The sequence below is a fragment of the Corvus moneduloides genome, chromosome 15 (assembly GCF_009650955.1).
Source record: "Corvus moneduloides isolate bCorMon1 chromosome 15, bCorMon1.pri, whole genome shotgun sequence".
Taxonomy (NCBI): Eukaryota; Metazoa; Chordata; class Aves; order Passeriformes; family Corvidae; genus Corvus; species Corvus moneduloides.
Window position 1 is genome coordinate 4755778 of NC_045490.1, and position 17601 is coordinate 4773378.

The 17601-nt window shown below is 47.2% G+C and overlaps 2 protein-coding genes across 5 annotated transcripts in view; one reads left to right on the top strand and one right to left on the bottom strand.

The window, feature by feature from the left end:
• The window catches only part of CYFIP2 (cytoplasmic FMR1 interacting protein 2), a 49975-nt gene that overhangs the window by 12033 nt on the left and 20341 nt on the right, over window positions 1-17601 (bottom strand). For all 4 annotated transcript variants that reach the window (XM_032124621.1, XM_032124622.1, XM_032124619.1 and 1 more), the window contains exons 12-26: window positions 17320-17439; window positions 16856-16981; window positions 15809-15975; window positions 15379-15526; window positions 14900-15053; window positions 14213-14369; window positions 13380-13476; window positions 12767-12843; window positions 11802-11910; window positions 11375-11494; window positions 10529-10728; window positions 9964-10051; window positions 2962-3105; window positions 2020-2110; window positions 1234-1364 (exon numbers count right to left, since the gene is read on the bottom strand). In XM_032124621.1, the coding sequence (XP_031980512.1) occupies window positions 1234-1364; window positions 2020-2110; window positions 2962-3105; window positions 9964-10051; window positions 10529-10728; window positions 11375-11494; window positions 11802-11910; window positions 12767-12843; window positions 13380-13476; window positions 14213-14369; window positions 14900-15053; window positions 15379-15526; window positions 15809-15975; window positions 16856-16981; window positions 17320-17439 (1929 nt within the window). The remainder of the gene's footprint in view (window positions 1-1233; window positions 1365-2019; window positions 2111-2961; window positions 3106-9963; window positions 10052-10528; window positions 10729-11374; window positions 11495-11801; window positions 11911-12766; window positions 12844-13379; window positions 13477-14212; window positions 14370-14899; window positions 15054-15378; window positions 15527-15808; window positions 15976-16855; window positions 16982-17319; window positions 17440-17601) is intronic.
• On the top strand, window positions 7284-9931 carry FNDC9 (fibronectin type III domain containing 9). Its single transcript, XM_032124623.1, has 2 exons — window positions 7284-7415; window positions 8461-9931. Exon 2 carries the CDS (start codon window positions 8468-8470, stop codon window positions 9128-9130), a length of 663 nt encoding a protein of 220 aa, XP_031980514.1. The 5' UTR covers window positions 7284-7415; window positions 8461-8467; the 3' UTR covers window positions 9131-9931.

The following is a 17601-nucleotide window of genomic DNA, read 5'->3' on the forward strand; positions in this document are numbered from 1 at the left end:
GCAAATGCAGTACATCCAGCAGAAAACCCAACACTGAGAACAGCAGAGAGCAGTGAAAAAGCCACAAAAAGAAACAGAAACTGTCAGAATAGAGTTGGCAACTCTGGTCATTCTATAAATTTCTGTAAAAGCCAAGCTGCTGGGTGATACACATCTCTTGTTTACTTCATCTTATGCAACCACTGCTCATTGAATGTGTTTGATACACTGTACCAAGAATTAGAAGTCTCTAGACTGGAGTTAAAATGCAAAGGCAAGGGCAGAAATATCCGTTTTGAGGACATGCAGGACATGCATGACTTTTACTTTTGTCTGTGCTCTGTGGCCAGACAAAACTTGGAATCTTTGAACTTTCTTATGGCTTTGCTCTGAACAGAACTTCTGGTTTTGCTTGGAAATCCTGTCTTATGCTAGGGAAGTAATTTCAAAATATTTCTGGAAACACTGAAACAACCCTGCCCAAACCATCATGACACAGTATGCACACTTAATGTACAATTGTGTTGTTGAGCACTCCTCAGTTGGCTCTGGGGCAAATTATGAGATAAATTCATTGCTAGCTGAATTTATGTGAAAAACTGGAAGCTAAGAAGATGAGTGGCACTCAGCCACAGCCTTTGCCCCACACCAGAAAGGGCATCACATGAGCTGAGAGCTGAGAGACTTGTGCACTTGTCAAACTCCTGTGCAGGGGGCAACACCAAGTTGTTACTCCAGCCAGATTTTCAGTGAAGATGTCATAGGACATTTATCATCAGCAGATTTCCTTCCTGTTGGGATTGCTTTATCCATTTCTCCATTACAATCAATCAGGTTGTTTCCATTGCACTGGCACCCCAAAAGAGCAGAGGGATCAAATCTGTTTCTCACTGTACAGATATGTATATAAAGAAAGTACTGATGCCTGCCCCAGAGAGCTTACAATCTAGAAATTAACTCCAGTTGGTTTTATTTCTAAGCAGGACAAACAAGGGGCAGCTTTGGGTCCAAGAATGAAATCTGGATCTTCCAGTATTCAGATTCAGCCATCCCAGAGGCCTGACAAAGTGCCAACGCACACCATCCCCATGGACATGCCCAGAGACTCCAATAACACAGCCCCAGAGAGACCCTGAGAACATGAGAAGCTGGAAAGTAACATTTCCCAAACTCTTCTGCTGGAGAACCCACTTCCACTTCTACTCTTGAGCTGGAAATTTCAGGTACGATGTTGGTGTGGGGGTTTTGCCTTACCAAAGCCTGCTCGATAAGGAGGCAGAAGAGAATGGCATTGCCCACTTCTCTGAGGCTCTGGAACACGTCGGTCTTCAGCTCTGCATACTCAATGATGTCCTTCAGCTGATGGTGAAAAAACTCCAGGATTCCTTAAAAGAGAAGGAAGGACAGTCAGAAAGAGACTGGAATCACTTCCAATTACCTTGGATAAGAAGACAATCAGTGTCTGGTATTTCCTTAACCACAAACTGCAGCTGCTCAATGGGCTGTACACAGAGACTGGCATTGGGAAGAACTAACATGTCTTATCCTGCTTTCAGTAAGCCTTGGGAAACAGGGAGTAAGTCATATAAAATCCCTGGATTTCCTCATCAGAAGAGGAAAGAGGTTCCAGACTGTGATGGATGACTTAGTGCTGGCTCAGGTACAGCAGCCAGACTTTCTGACTGCAGCCATGCTGCAAAAAATCTCTTCACCAGCTAAGTAGAGCATTTAAAAAATACCAGTGAACTCACAAAAGCTTACAGAATCCTGAAGACATAAGAGAGGCTATCAGAAGACAATCCCTTATCAGCCATCTATGTGTTCAAAAGGAAATTTCCAACAGGAGATTTCCTGGAGAGTTTTCCTATACATGTTCCAGTGTCAATAGCAAAGCAGATGGAAGTGTCCCAGCAAACCTGGCTGAAACTGGCACTGGCAGGACAGGTGCCCAGCCTGGATTAACCATGAGTGTGGGCCTGAGTAAACGCTGCACCAACGTGTGGCTGAGCTCCTGCTCAAGGATCCATCTGCAGCACCCACCTGGAGAGCCATATTCATGTCTTGGCAAGCGGCAGATCTTGGGCATTACTTCAATCAGAGTCTTCACATACTGCAGGATGGTGCCTTGGAGCTGTTGGAGACACAGGGAGGTTAAACTGGAATGCCAGGTCTCCTGGCCCTGGTTTTGAAAGAGGCTGGTTGTGGATGGGTCCACATCTGACAGCACAGGATGAAACTTCAGCTGGAGTCCAGGAAGAACTTGCTTAATTTGGATTTCACTCAAATATAAAATTCAGCCCAAGTGTATGGAGTCAGAGTGCTTTTACAGCTTCCTCCCAAAGAATAAATCACAGCTGCATGGATTTTCGACTTCAATATACAGCTTGCTGTGTTTGCATTGTTTGCAGCTGAAATCCAAAACAAGGCTCACTCTTAGCTGCAGCTGGACTTGTGCTTCTAACCCAAAAAGCATTTCACCAGAGCTGCCAAAGCAGTCACTCCCTAGCACAGGAAATCTCCTTCCACCTGAGGAATGATCACTGGATACTCAGGAGTTTAATACAGAATTTACGTTCATGTAGAAGAAGTTTCTGCAGATGTGGTATTTTGGACATACATGGATTAGAGCAGAGCACATTGCTTAGTTTAAAGCCCCTGCTGCCATTTGGAGTTACACACCTGCACCCTGTAGATACATTATATGAGATAATGCACTAAATCCTATTTAATCAACCATAAAATCTTTGTCCTTGTGCTGAATGCTGTCTGATCCTGCTGGAAACACTCCATCATCCCACAGGAATCAGTGGGATTCCTCATCAGTGAAAATCAGCCCATGGCTCCAAGTGTTCCAACGTGGATCAAGGCACACGAGGGTGCCCTGATGAGAACACCCCGATCCCAAAGCCCACACTGACTGCCCTGCCTGTACCTATCCAGGCTCTGGAGTTTCTCCATCACCAGGGTCAGGCTCAGAATTACCAGGCTCTTGACGATCTTCAGCAGCTCTTCCATGACCACGGCGATGCCTTGGTAGCCCAGGAGCCGACAGATGGTCTTGAAATGAGGAGGCCCCACGAAATTGCGGTAGGAGCTGTAGATGTGGCTGTAGGCAATGTTGAGGGGCTGGGAAATTGGAACAGTGACAGTCAGACAGGGCCATCGACCAGACCTGCAATTCTCTTATCACAGTATTAAGTTACATCACTTAAAAAAATTTTTGAGGAGGAGGAGGAGAAAAAATAATACCAATGGCAATTCCCACTTCTGCTTCTTGAGGAGAGGAGATTGCTTTTCTCCCTATGTAGTCAGATATATTCTAACTCTCAACACTGTCATGTCACAAGGTTTTATTATCCTCCTATGTAGCAACACCACTTTCATTTCCAGGTTAATTTACTCTCCCATATACTCCCAATCAAGTATTTCAGTTCAGTGGTCCTTTGCCTCTTCAAAACCAAATTGTTCTCTACTAAAATGAAAAGCTTTATATACATTTAAACAGACAGATTTTTTTTCCCCCTATGGGCACTTGCTTTAAATGAGGCTTATTAGGAAAAGCAGGAACTGCAGCAACTGAGTTTAAGGGCAGATGGAAAAGACACAGAAAAGATCCTTTTTGCATCCTGCAAAGCTTTACATCAGCCTCTACTTCACAGACATCCCATGGGTCTGTGACAAAGGGTAAGAATCTGACACTGGTCTAGGGAGAATAGTGCCCAGGACATTGCCCCCAGAATTTCTTAGCAGCAGAGAACAGAAAGTGATTTCCAGGAATGTACTCTATCAATGTCATCTTGGAAACATGAAAATTGCTGCAACGTTTCATTACTGGAACATTTACAGGATCCATTTGGTGTGAGGCAAAGACAAGTAGGGGGAATTAATTCACTTTTATGTTCTGCAGAGAAAAAGTACTGAGAATCAGATTTAACTGAGACACCACATGCTCAGAGAGGGCTCTGCAAGGGAAGTGTTGGCATCACAACTCAGCCCAGCAGACGGGCTGCACTCTCCCTCCATGACATCTCCAGCTGCAGCCTCAGTGAGCAGCAAAAAAACCACCCTGGAAAAGATCCTGGCATGTAGTGCCCCTTCCAGCAAAACACAGATTAACCCTGGGCTCATGCTTACCAAAAGGTAAACAAAGATAAGGAAACAAATTAGGCTGAATTCCAAACGCCTCCCTTGTGATATTGCAGACTTCCACTCTAGAGGGATCCCCCTTCCTGCCAATAATGGAGCCAAGGGATGGAGGCACTGAGGAGGTTTGGGTGGAAGGGAGCAAGGGCTGGAGCAGCAGAAAGGGCAAAATGTTGTCTTTGCTCCACCACTGCTGCAATACCCCCAGCTGGAGGCTCCAGTCATCCTCCACTTCTGACTCACTCCACAAGATTTACTGAGCTACTAATGGGTTACAAAGTCATTTGCTAAAAATCGCAAAGTATTTTCTTTTGCTCTCAGCTATAGAATTTCACCAATGTACTGACCATGCTTTCACACACTTGTCAGTTACTTTAACCAATTAATTGTCCCTCATCTTGTCACAGCCCCACAGATCTGGTGCAGCAGGTTGTAATTCCTAAGTGCTCTTTGAACTAGCAGAAATAAGGCACAGCTACAAAGTCCCCTATTTTCTGTGAAAAGTTATTTCGCCTCCTGTTCCTGGTAGGTGAAAATAGCCCTGTAATACTATTAAGTACAGAAAGACTGCTGTGGAGGCTCATTTACAATGAGCAACTTTCTCTCTGATCAAAATTTAAAAAAAAAAAAAAAAATCCCTGAGTATGTGTCAAGAGTTAAGAATTATTGAATTATTTAGGCAGACAGAAGCCTACTTTCAAAGCTCCTTGGATAACAACTCTTAAGAGAATTAAGCACCCTGCTTAGGCTTCTGTCTGCATTCTCAGATAACCAAGTCTTTAAAAGTCGGGTGGAGACGGACCCACGGCCACTGGTTATGCACCCTGATACATTTGAAAAACCACAATGTGTTGTTTTGAAAAGTGTGTCTGTTTAAACACCAGTAACTCCCAGCCTGGACCATTTGCCAAATGGCCAACAGGACCATCCCAGAGGGAAGCCAGTGCTCCAGGGCCCCAGCCCAGCCATACTCCCACAGCTTTTGTTGCTTTAACTTTTGCAAGGCACTGTCCCAGCCCCGGCTGTCCCCAGAAAGTGAGGGCTGCAGGGGTGATCCAAGTGGCCCAGAGATGGCTCCTTGCACCTTCCTTCCACACCTCCCTGTAGGCTCCTTTACCCTGTTTGTTATTTCCCCAGGCGTAGCACACTGGGACTCATCCTGACTTGGGGGAATAAAAAAATCCTTAGTTCAGTGGGCTCATGAGTCCACATTCATTTCTGGAGACCTCTTTGCTACTCCATGGCCAGGGAACTTCTGTCTGTGCATGTCCCTTGGTCCCTGAGATGGGCTACCATCACTGGTACCAGCTGTGGTACAACTGGTCAGGTTTTTCTCCCAACAAGGCTGATATCTGGCTATGCAGGCAGCCAGCAGCTGGTGCTGCTGCACAGCCCCCACCTCACAGCACTCCCTCGCTCCTCAGAGGGATAATGGGGCTGGAGAGCAGCTCCCAACCAGCTTCTCCCTCGAGTGGGGGGTCTCAGCAATTAGCCTGATGGGGAGAAGACACATTTTAGGATGTGCATTGGCTGTGGATGAGCAGGATGATTCACCCCAGCCTGTCTGCAGGATGAGGTAGGTTCATGGAGCTCTCTGCAGAGCCACACAGCACATCAACAGCAGGCTTGCGTCTAATAATAATGCTCTGCCAGCAATTAAAAATATAACTCCATTTAAGGGTGAGATACACAGCTTGGGGTAAAGACTGTAGGATGTAAAAAATGACACCAGTGGGTATTTTAAGACAAAGCAGCTGAAGGCACAAGCTGGCTGCACAGCACAGCACAGCTCACTCCCCCACGCTGGGCGGCTGCTTCTGACCCCTCAGGGAACCAAAGCAAAAGCCTGACCCTGACCCTTCCTGGGAGCAGCAGCTGCTGGAGACACTGGGGAGGTTTGCCTCCCCTTTGGTTTGGGGCCAAATGGGCAGGTTTTGAGGATGGGAGGCTGGGTTTTGCAGCATGGGGCAGAGCTCCCAGTGTCCTACAGAGCTCACCCTGCACCCAGGTCTCAGGGACAGCTGTCTGTAATTGTGAGCATGTGGGGAAGGTCCCAGCGTTGCTTTAGGAGCTCAGGAGGTTACCAGGGATGCTCTGGAGAGGATTTAGCAACAAACGAAGCAAATCAAACCCTAGTTCTATTTCCATGTCTTTGACCTTGTTGTTGGCCATCACTTAGACCTGTCTGAGCTCACCTGAGGAAAGACAGGGAGAGTTTTATCTAATAAAATTCAACACAGAGAGATAATAGGTAGCACTGACTGTAACAGAATTCCCTTGGAAAAACGAAGAGCTAATGAAAGAGGAATATACTCAGAGACAAAAAAAGGACTTGCACACAGCCCAAGACAAGTCAGGGCTCCCAGCCAACCTAATTTCAGTGCAACAGCTGAGAGTGTCTTAGAAAGTGGAATGAGTAACTCCAGACTCAGCATCAACATTTCTGGGAAAGTTCCTCTCGAGCACATTTTGGCTTTAGAGAGCAGCAAGTCACTTGTTCAGAGCCTCTCCTTACCAGGCCCATCCATCCCCTCCTGGCCACAGGCTCGAGCTGCTCCCCTGAGCACCACAGGCACTAGCTTTGCCTCTCCCTCCTGCCCTCTCACCAGACTGAAAGGGGACATCCCCAAGCTGTCTGTAAGTCAGGGGCATTCAAAGAAGAGCTGGTCTTAATCCCATGTAGTTCAGCAGGAGGTCTAGGTCTTTGAAAACCCAATTCCTACTCCTGTCACACGGTTTAGAAAATATTAAAAGGCTACTGGAAATTGCTGCACCACCAGGGATCAAAATGTACTGCTTACAGCTTCCACTTAAATCAGTAGTTTAAGTGTGCACGAAATCACAGAATTAATGACAAAGTCCCTGAGTCAACGTGTACCACAGGCCAGTATCCCGATTTCATAGCATGTGCCAGCGTGTCTGTAACCCCAGACCCTGCTAGGGCTCCGTTCTGGTCTTGCTGGGGGACTGTGGATACGGGAAAAAAATAAAACCCAAATAAGCCACCAAAGAAACCTGCCTGGCTTGTTTTTTCTGCCTTGGAGACACAGACTTCTCCCAGGCAGAAGCTTTTAGGGGCAACATTCCCAAATCACTCGAAGATGCCTGCCCATCCTTTCCTATTGGTTGCCATGGTGAGAGATGACGGAGCCCGAGCTGGGTATAAACGAGGGAGAGCGCGGGGAAGGGATTTAGCAGAGGGCAGGAGGGAGGGTGAGTGCTGGCAAGGCACTGCCTGTGGCCACTCCGTCACCAGAGCCACCGCGACGGGGCCACCGCGGACCTGGCGGGAGGTAAGTGCTGGCTCTGGGAGGGCTCAGCCATGCGCACGAGCAGCCTCATGTAAGAGCAGATAAGCAGTCATTAAGGTGAGCTTACTCTTGAGTGAATTAAAGGGAAGTTAGTTATTGTTAGAGAGAGAGGAAAAAGGGAAAAATAAGCCAGCTCGACTGAACGGAGGTGCTGCTCTGAGCACTCGGCTGGCTGGGAGAGAGAACCCTGCAGCGAGGCTCAGAAAGCACTCTGGGGATCTGAAGGAGTGATGTGCTCAAGTAATTTGTGGCTGTTGCTAAACAGCCACACAGCTCAGGAAGTATCAAAAAACTACTGGACATTGCACCATCAGGGATCAAATCTACTGCTCACTGGCTTTGGCTTAAATCAGTTTAAATTTGTTAGCAGGGCAGTGTCATTTTTCTGTCTTTGTTCTTATTATTCATATATTTGTGTTTCCCTAAAGGCACTGATTTTATATTTCACCAACCTACAGATTTGACATTTAAGATCCTGATATTGCAATGTGAGATGCTGCAGAACAGAAAGAGTTTATACTCTATTAAGCAAGGAAGGTACAGAAAATGCAGCAACAACTTAAAACAGTGAATTAACCATTATGGAGCTTTCTAAATGGCATTTAGACGTAAAATCAAAATATTTATTGATTGGCAGCTTCACAAGGCAAGCTGGAGCTAGCTTAATGATCACTTTATGTTAATCAAACTTGCAGTATCCTTTCTATGTTGTGGGAAACAAAAAGCTAAGAAAGCTTCTGATACAGACAACCAGTCAGAGAGATTTTATAAAAAATATAACTGGAGCAAAAAGTATACCCTGTGCTCCAACTGGATGTTTTTGTTATGAAGCAGAGTGACACAGGAGATCTGTGCAAAAGCAAGATTTGTCTTTTGTAATTCTAGCATGTAACCTAAGTGAGCCAGGATAGTCTTCAGCCCAACCTAAGGGAGAGTAAAAGTCAGTGGAAAGACTTCACCGTTGTCAGTGGGCTTTGAGCCTTGACACGAATCAGAAAACTGAGCCTCTCCCTGCATCTGGTTTCAGGGGCACGATGAACATCGAAGTGCACAACATCACTTACACCAGTGCCACCGTGTCCTGGGCCATGAGCAGCCCCTGCCCAGAGAACTACTACCACGTCATGTACCGCCCCAACTGGAACAGCGTCTTTGCCGGTTACCTGCGGCAGAACTTCCACCGCGAGGAGCGAGTTCCGCACCCCCTCAGCTCCCTGGTGCTCCACCGCCTCACGCCGTCCACCATCTACGTCCTGTGCATCACATGCAAGAACTCCTACCCCTCCAGCAACCACTGCACCACCTTCCACACGCTGGACAAAATCCCCCTGGTTTTCGGCGGCTCCAAGCACGAACCCACCACGTCCATGTGGATGGTGAGCAGCCTCCTGCTCCTCTGCTTCCTCGCCCTCCTGGCCTACGGCTGCCTGCAGTTCTGGTCTGAGCGGTGCCACCGGGCTGCCAGGCTGAAGCATCCCCACACCAGCCCTGAAGAAGCGGTTGAACGAAGCAGCTCACCAGAAGAGCCACTGAGGGATGGACTGACAGAGGAGCTCCTGGAAGTGCCCATGACCACTGTGCTAATGAGGAGCTCCAGTTTCATGAAGGAGAGCCCGTGTAACTCCCCTCACTACTTTTTTTCCTATAAAAACAGCGATGATAAAAGGGCCATCTTGCCACAGCATGGCCTTCAGTGAGAGCAAAAGAAAACAAAACCTTTCTTAGAGGTTTGGTTTGTCCTGCTCTTTCCCAGTTCTTGCCAAGAGGACTGTCTGTGTGTCCATGGCAGCTGTCTGTCCTAGGGTAAAACATGAGGCATAGACGTTGGTCACAGGGAGAAAGATTTTTGTCAAGTGACAAAAATACTCTCATTTGCTGAGGATTTTTAAAAAAGAAACCAAGTCAGCTCTCTGGGAACAGCCAGACTTGGCAGACTGTAGTGTCATTAGCTCATGTGCATCAGTGCTGTAGGTTCACTTCACAGTCATCAATCAATGTGCACAAGAAATAAACTCCGCTCACGTAGTTTCACACTTGAGTGCCCCTCCACTAGCATTACACCCCAAGCCCTCATAACATCTGTATAAACAGTCATTGCAGCCTGAGAAAAGAGCTTTTTGTCAGTATTAAGCAGTGCACACATAAGTATTTTACTAATTCCCATTTTGAACAAAAAATGGGATTCCTGATGTGGTACCTTCCTTGGGGAGCATCACTGCATCAGAGCACCAACTTGCTCACTTCGTTGTGCATTTAGATGGATGTAATTCAGCCTCAGTGCCAACACCAAGCACAGAGCAGTGCTGACATCCTTTAACATGGACATTTTATGGAGAAGAATTTGGAAAAGAAACAGCAACACCACACTGAAACTGCTTCTTGCATGGGCCTTTTGGTTGCACACAGCAATGTGATCCCGCACATTTGCACCCACCGCTCCGTTAATGAACCAGTCCTGGCATTTCTTTCTCTTCCTAAATAAATATTTCCAACATCCACTCCTGCTGGCTGTTGTGGCTCATTTACTGACCTTGGACCCGTAGAGGTAATAGGGCTGGACGTTGGCTGGCTTGTCCCGCTGGGGCTCCTGTGTGAATGGGATGGCTGTCCTCACAAACCTGCGGCAAGCATGGGAGATGGGGGGAAAAGTGGTCAGAGCCTGGTTAACTGAGCACACATAGGGTACAGTCTGGGATGACCTGCAGCTGCAGGCTAGTTAGAATTCATCATCTGAGCTACATCAACTGGAATGCAAAATCCTGCCACAATCTGCTGGTGGTGTAAAACCCACCAAAAGTGAGGTTTCTTCTCATTTTTGGCAGGCAAGAAAGCAGTATCTGAGCAGCTACCAGAGCTCTGCTGCTGAGTAAACCAACCCTCAGCCACTTGCAGTCACTATCTAACTGCTACATGAAATTTGTTACTAACATTTTCAAGACCAAGGGGAGATTGTGGGTTTCAACTTCATTTTAAGAGTAACTTGCATCCCACAGGGAGGACAAACATTACCATGATGCATGCCAATTTTATGTGGCAGGTTTGACATTCTGGAAACAAAAGCAGCGTCTCCAGGTGGCCTTGCTTTCCCTCCTCACCTGTTGGTGGATCCGTTGTAGCAGTAGTTGGGCAGGAAGTCAAAGTTGAGCTCCCAGAAGACGTGGAGGGTGATGCGCCCATAGGGCGCGGACACGTTGTGGTTGGCCTCGCGGAACATGGCATCGAAGCTGTCCAGAGTCATGTGCTTGCACAGCAGCCTGTGAGTCAGGCGATTGATTTCCAAGAGCCACTCCAGCTCCTGTGGCACATAAAGCAGCAGAAAATGCAACGTATTACAACAGAAGCAGCTGATTTAATTGCCAGGGGGATGGTTTTATATCCACACGCACACAGAACTGAAGACATCAGTTTAACTCAGTGGTCAAGGCCAATTGCACTTCCACTCAAGGGGGTCCTGGTCCAGTACTTTGTGAACCTGCAGGAAGCAAAATTAATTTGTTCCCCACTGAGCACTGGCTGGCTTTCACCTCAGAATCCTCCCAAGGTGGAAACTGGTAATTTTACACTACTTGACTCTGATGCTCCTGTAACGTATCAACGGCAGCAAATCCTGTATGCACACAAACAATGTCACAGCCACCTTCATCCAACAGGGAATTAAAGTCTAGATTTCCTTCTCCCAGTTTACAGGACTTTCTTATATGAGCTCTGCAAACTCTAACTGCTGGCTGTCACCTTATGATTTACACAGATACTTAATGGCCTGATAATAATGCAATTAAAGCTGCATAAGCAGAAATAGTAAAGACTCAGCACCAAAAAGGAAGATACATGACTGGCTGAAACCTACTGCAGGGGGACTCATAACAAAAGACAGTTGACTGTGTAGCCACAGCAGTGTATTATTCTCCGTGCTCATACTCAGAGTCAATAAAAGTTCTTACCACGATGGATGTCAGGTCCTCGCTCTCGAAGCGGCTGATGGCCTGGTCTAACGATTTGTACATGGCTGCAGAGATGCGCTGGGTAATGAGCCTGTTCAGGTCAATTGATCTGCCCAGCAACTGGCAAAAGAAGAGATTTGCACGTTATATACTGATGGGGAAAAGGTATTTTATTTTTTAGTCAACACACAAATTAAAACCAAACCTCCAAGTCTGCTTAAACGTGAAAGCAGTGGTGCAAACACCTCGTTTGAGTTCAGATTACTTAAGAAGGAACAAGAGACATGTGGGGAATAACTCGTTTTTGTGTCAGAAACAGATTCAACCCTTCTCAGTCCAGAGCCCATCTCAACTAGGATGCCCACCACCACCAGAAGGGTAACAGACCAGGAGTGATGAGTACTGGAGCCTGCTGCTTGCACTGTACCTGGACGTGCCTCTGCTTGAGCAGTGTTTCGTAGCGGTTGGACGGCGGGTATGGAATGATCACCCCGTAATTCTTACATTCAGCCCGGAAACGTTTGTCCAGTAAAACACTGAAAAAGGGAAGCAGTGTCAGGAAAATAGAAACATACACTATCGTCTTCTCTATGCCTCTTCCCAGAGTTGTTTTTGTCCTTCTTTTAATCTTGGCTCCGAATGCCAAAAAATTTCTGCACGCTAAATCACAGAGCAGCGGTTGTTATCTAGGGACTGCCATGCTTGTCTTTTATGGTTAAAACATTCAAAAAAAATAAAAGATGTGCTGAAGGATATCAGTGCCAGGTACTGGCTGGTTCCCCTGGTGTGCTCCTTCCTTGAAGATCTGCTGTGGGAACATTTGGTTGGTGATGGTGATTGTCCTCCTTCTCTAAGGCCAAATGTGACCTAGAAAGAAAACCTGCACATGGAGGACTTGATTCACCTTTGAGGCCACGAGAAGGAGACTCTCATTAGAATTCATCCATGTTCTTTAAATTGGTAAGGAGGAAATGCCACAAAGGTTCTATCTCCCCAAAGGGAGAACAAGTCCTGCTGCTTTAGTAGGGTGAGGACAAGTGCATATTCCTGTTTTGTAGAGATGGGAGGCTTCCAGTCCTTTGCCTGGTACACAAACAGAAGTCAAGCAAGGACATGTCTGTAATAAGCCCAGTTTGCTTTTCTGCTGCTCTCACAAACTGGACTCTGACAGCTACTCAGGATGTCAATTATAATTTTTTCACTTTTAACTATGTCTCCTTAATTAATTTTCCCCATCTACACTGGTCTGACGTGGACAGCCAGCTCTGGGGGACAGGGATGATCTATGCTTTGTTTGCTTGCAGCAGCTGCTCCCTGAGGGAAACCTTTTGGTTAACAGCAATTTGGATGCAGCGATATCATCAGTCACCATCAGCAGTCAGGTTCTCCTACCTGCCAGCCATTGCTTTATAATAGGCAAAGATCTGATCTGCCAGCTTGTATACAAATTGATCAAAGCACAAATTCACCTGGGGGAGAAAAAACAAGACTTGGTAAGGGTGTCACCAGCAGGGAACAGCTCCTTCCTACGCATGCAAGATCAATACAACCCAGTGCAGGTCTCTCATTTAATACAAACATATATTAAAGGTCACACTATCTAAAACCCACACTGCAGTTCTCACAGTGCTAAAGGTAAGCAGAAAATTGCAGTTACATGTCTGGCTTTGTAGTTTCTGCATGTTCTTACAGGTCCTGGTCCCCCACCCTCAATCATCCTTCCCTCTCAGGGAATTTCTTGTTTTCCTCTGATGTCTCAAACCCTCTGCTCGAGACTTTTCCATGTCCCCAGTATTTGACAGCCTTTGCCTTCCATGGTTCCCTATGGGTACAGCTAAGCTGAAGCCCCTAATCAGGAGAATCTGAAAGGTCTCTGGAAATGCTGATTTTTTGGAAACTTTTCAGTCTGATGCAATATTTCTTTCAGGAGGTGCCTATAATGAACTGCTGGGTCAAACAGGGCAGTGTGACCCCAGTGAGCTTTATAAAGATGAAGAGAACTTACTTCAGCTTCAATTTCATCATACAGGAACTGCTTTTTGAACTTGGTCAAAGCATAGTATGCACTGTCATTGTAGAGGTCCAGGGGGTACAGCACATACCTGAGGGCAAGAATACAGACCGCATCTAAAATTAACTTTGGAGCTTATCACCATAAACTGCAGCCAGTGCATGTGCCCTGCTCGGTGCAAACAAAAGGCTTTTCTCTGACTTCATGCCTATCACTGCCACTCCCTACAGCCCCTCAAATAGTCCCTCTTGTTCCTTGGGTTCTGCACAAAGCAGCTACAACCAACCTGGAAGTGAGCTAATTATGAGGTGTTCAATCAACATTTCCTTCTTTTCTGCCCTTAATAATTCTTTCACCCTGCCCTCACTTCAGAGAGTGCTCTGACAATGGCCATACAACTGAAAATCAAGTTTTCCTAATGAGGAAGACATTATGAAGATGATTACATTTGCATAACAGCAATTCCTCTCATCATTTATCAGACATATAAACAAAAGGTGTTGAGGTAGCTTAGCCTGGGCCCTCCCCCTTTGGTGACACATCTGTCCCAGTTCTGTGTGCAGGTGACAGTGCCACTATGTCCTGCCCACGTCCCAACAGTTGCCAGCTGCTGTTTATGACACATAAATAAGTGCCAGTGCCAGGAAGTCGCCCCTGTGTCTGCTAACGAGGTGTTCACACAGTACCATTCATGTGACAGCAGATCAAGGAACATCTATTTACCTCCCACGTCAAAGAGACTGCTCAGCACCAGCCTACCCTTCTTCCTGAACAAAATCCCAAACCCCAGCACGTGCACAGTGCCAACGGAGCCCCTCAGCTCTTACTCCATCATGGAGGGTTCTTTGGTTTCCAAAATATGGTCCGTGAGGATCCAGGGCATGGACATCTCGATGGGGAACTGGATGCGCCGGCCCATGGTCAGCTCCAAGAAGAATTCCCGGAACCAGAGCTGGGACAGGTCGCAGCACTGCTGCAGAGCTTCTGGAATGCAGAGGAGATCCATGTTATCCCTACATTACTCCCCTGGGGATGGCAGTGAGGGCATGGCACAGGAGGCAGCTGCTGCAGCCTTGCTTTTGGGTATGGAACATTTTTCTAGGATGTCTCTGGTTTTAAACCCAGACCGTGTCCACGCCTGCCTGAGCCTTGGTAATGCAAGAAGAAGGAAGGGATCACCCCTTTTGCTCTACAGGGCCAGGGAGAACACTTGAAATGGGTCAGAGTTATTCTGGAAGACTTTTCTGTGGCCAGTGGCTCAGTTTGTCTGGGACAGGAAAGGAAAGTCCAGTCCTAGAAAATAAACTACCACCTGCAGCTATTTGCTCTTGCTGACAGTCCTGTTCACGTAATGACTACTACACAGAAGCATGCCCAAACCAGGCAGAAGTAGAGTGTTTGGGAAAAATCAAGGAAAATCTTCTGCATAGGTCACCGAGGAGCAAAGCTGATCTGCCTTTGCCTTTCTGAGCATGCAAGAGCTTGGTTCAAGCCTCCCCCTGCCATCATCTCACCACTGATGTTGAGAAGGTGGGTGAAGAAGAAGGACTGCTTGTGGAACTCCTCAATGGCCAAGACTATCGGCCCATCCAAGCTGCTCCTCAGAGTCTTCTTCGAGCCACTCTTGTCTGCTATGAGGGACTCCAGCATGGTCCGCACCATGTAAAGCTTTGGAAGAAAGGTGACACACAGTTACCACTCTCCAGACACCATCACACACAGCCTTGGTGTTCTGCAACAAAAACCAGCACTCTCCCAGGTGGCGACCACTCTGCACACATAAGCCACTGTCCTTCAGAGTTAATCAAACCCTTAAAATGGGAGGCTTTGGGAATCATACAACAAATCAGGCACCAAAGCAACATTTAGCACACAACAGCGTGAAGACTTTGTGGAACAGACCACAGAAACTGCTGCTAATCCACAGGGTGGGAGACCCCTACATGGCTCTGTGACCATTAATTCCCCACACAGGAGACAGACATCCTCATACCTGTGTGCTTGATGGTCCTACTGCTCGTCGTGGGACTTTAATATCAAATCCGCCTTTGGGATCCTTCTCACCTCTCAGGCAAGGATCATTTGGAGGCTCTCGACCTCCCTCCCAGTCACAGATTGTCTTCCGAATTGCCTGAAGGACACTGGAGTGGCAGGGAGAGGGAAAGCAGTGCTTAAGCTTGATTTTACTTCAAGAGGAAAATACTAATGGCTGTGCACATATGGGAGGACAGGCACCTGAGGTGGGATCATACACAGCTGTTATTGGTGGGATGATGCCCAAAAGTTACCTCTGGAGGAGCTGCTGGACAAGGACTGCTGGCTGCTTGTGTGCTGGAGCATACACGGGGCCACATGCTTGTATACTAAAAAGTTTAACACTAACAAATATATGGGTTTTGCACTGGATTCAGGGACAGACTGACCTGATCAGAACATTCTTCTTCTTCCTGACAGCCTGTCGGAGAGGCTCCCTCAGGGTCACCTGGGCAAAGTCCTGCAGGGCTGCGTAGATGGTGTTGCGGATGGCCTGGTTGAAGACACTCTCCATCCGCCCCATCAGCACTTGCAGGCCTTTGATCATGGCAATCACCTGAAGCAGAAATAAAACCCAGATGTATTTGCTGTTTTTCCATTGTGTGAAGAGCTGTATGAATCCAGCATTAAGAGAATTTGGGACTGAATTAATTCTACTCAAGTAACATAGGCCCAGTGATTAGGCAGCTAACTTTTGGGTGTTAGCTGCCTTATAGATCACAAAATGCTAAGCAAAGCATTTATAACATCAGTTTCTTGCAAATGGCCCCTGTTCCTTGCTTCCACTCCTGATCTCTTGATCTTTAACACCACATAATCCCAGGAAACTGCACATGCTCCAAGTGTGGGTACAGCTTGAACAGCCCCGCATCCACACCAGGGCAGAGCCTTCCCTGTCCAACAGCACAGTGGAGGAAGCCATAAGGCAGTATCCAAACCAGCCTGGACTGTGTAAGGCAGGAGGAAGGTGAAGGCCTCCCAGAGCCAGGCTCAGAGGGCTGTTCCCACTGTTTACAGACAGCCAGGCTGAGAGTTGATGTGTCCTGGGCACTGGATGAGGATCTCTTGTGTTTGCACAGCTCCTGAACGCAGCTGCTGCTCTTGCTCCAGATCACACTGCTCTGCAAGCCCACTGTTCTGGCCTTGTGTGACAAGGTTTTGGTAGCAGGGGCTACAGGGGTGACTTTCGTGAGAAGCTGCTGGAAGCTTCCCCCATGTCCGACAGACCCAATGTCAGCTGGCTCCAAGACCAACCCACTCTGGCCAAGGGCAATTTAAAGGCCAAATTAAGGGATGTGGGAGCCCTTAATCCCTTAACATAGGTCACAGGGATGAGGAACCGGTGGGATGCCCTTCCATCCTCTTCCCCTGGCCTGAGGAACATGGACAGGAAACCAGCACGGACTGGCTCTGACTCTTGTGCAGGTGGCACCTACTTCCACAAAGGCAAACTTCTCCTCACTGGTGTAGTTGTACCGGGTGGCTCTCTCATACTCTTCAGCTGTTCCTGGGCAATCCTTGTTACAGAATTTATCTGTGGGATGCACCAGCTTCCAAGAGTACTAGAAGATGGAAAGAGACAATGTCAACATTTCAACGAGCAAGAAGACAGGCTAGAAAGACTGAATAAGGTCATATGCCAGGAAAACATTCCCGAGATTTCACTACAGGTTGACATTCCTGCTTTATTATCACTTAGTGAATACTGGTTTTCTTTTTTGGGAGGCTGCTAGTCATACCAGGCTTTTGACATCCAAACACTTGTGCTGAGATGTGGTCGAAACTTTGCAAATTAAGAATTTCCATCATTGTCTGAATTATAGTTTTAGTTGCTCCAGACCCAGACTCATCCCAAACTGCTTTCAGTGATGCAGGGATGCACTCCCAGGGATGCACTCACCACTTCCATGACGTGGGCACTCCACTTGGACAGCAGCTGCAGCCCCCGTAAAGCCAGGTCAAAGAGCTCCCTGTACTCCTCATCCGACTTCTGGCTGTCCAGACCTGAGCCAGTGACCACCTGCAAGACACCACATCATGTCAGGGCTACAATCAACAACTTGCTGCAGGGACTTCACTCAGTCAACAGATTCCTCTCCCAAATCCCACCCGAAATGAATTCCTGACCTTATGACCAAGCTAGAATTGAGTAAAGCATACACTGTCCCTCAGGAAAAGGCAA

Excerpts from the sequence above, each read along its gene's own strand:
- FNDC9 (XM_032124623.1), top strand. The coding sequence starts at position 8,468 with ATGAACATCGAAGTGCACAACATCACTTACACCAGTGCCACCGTGTCC.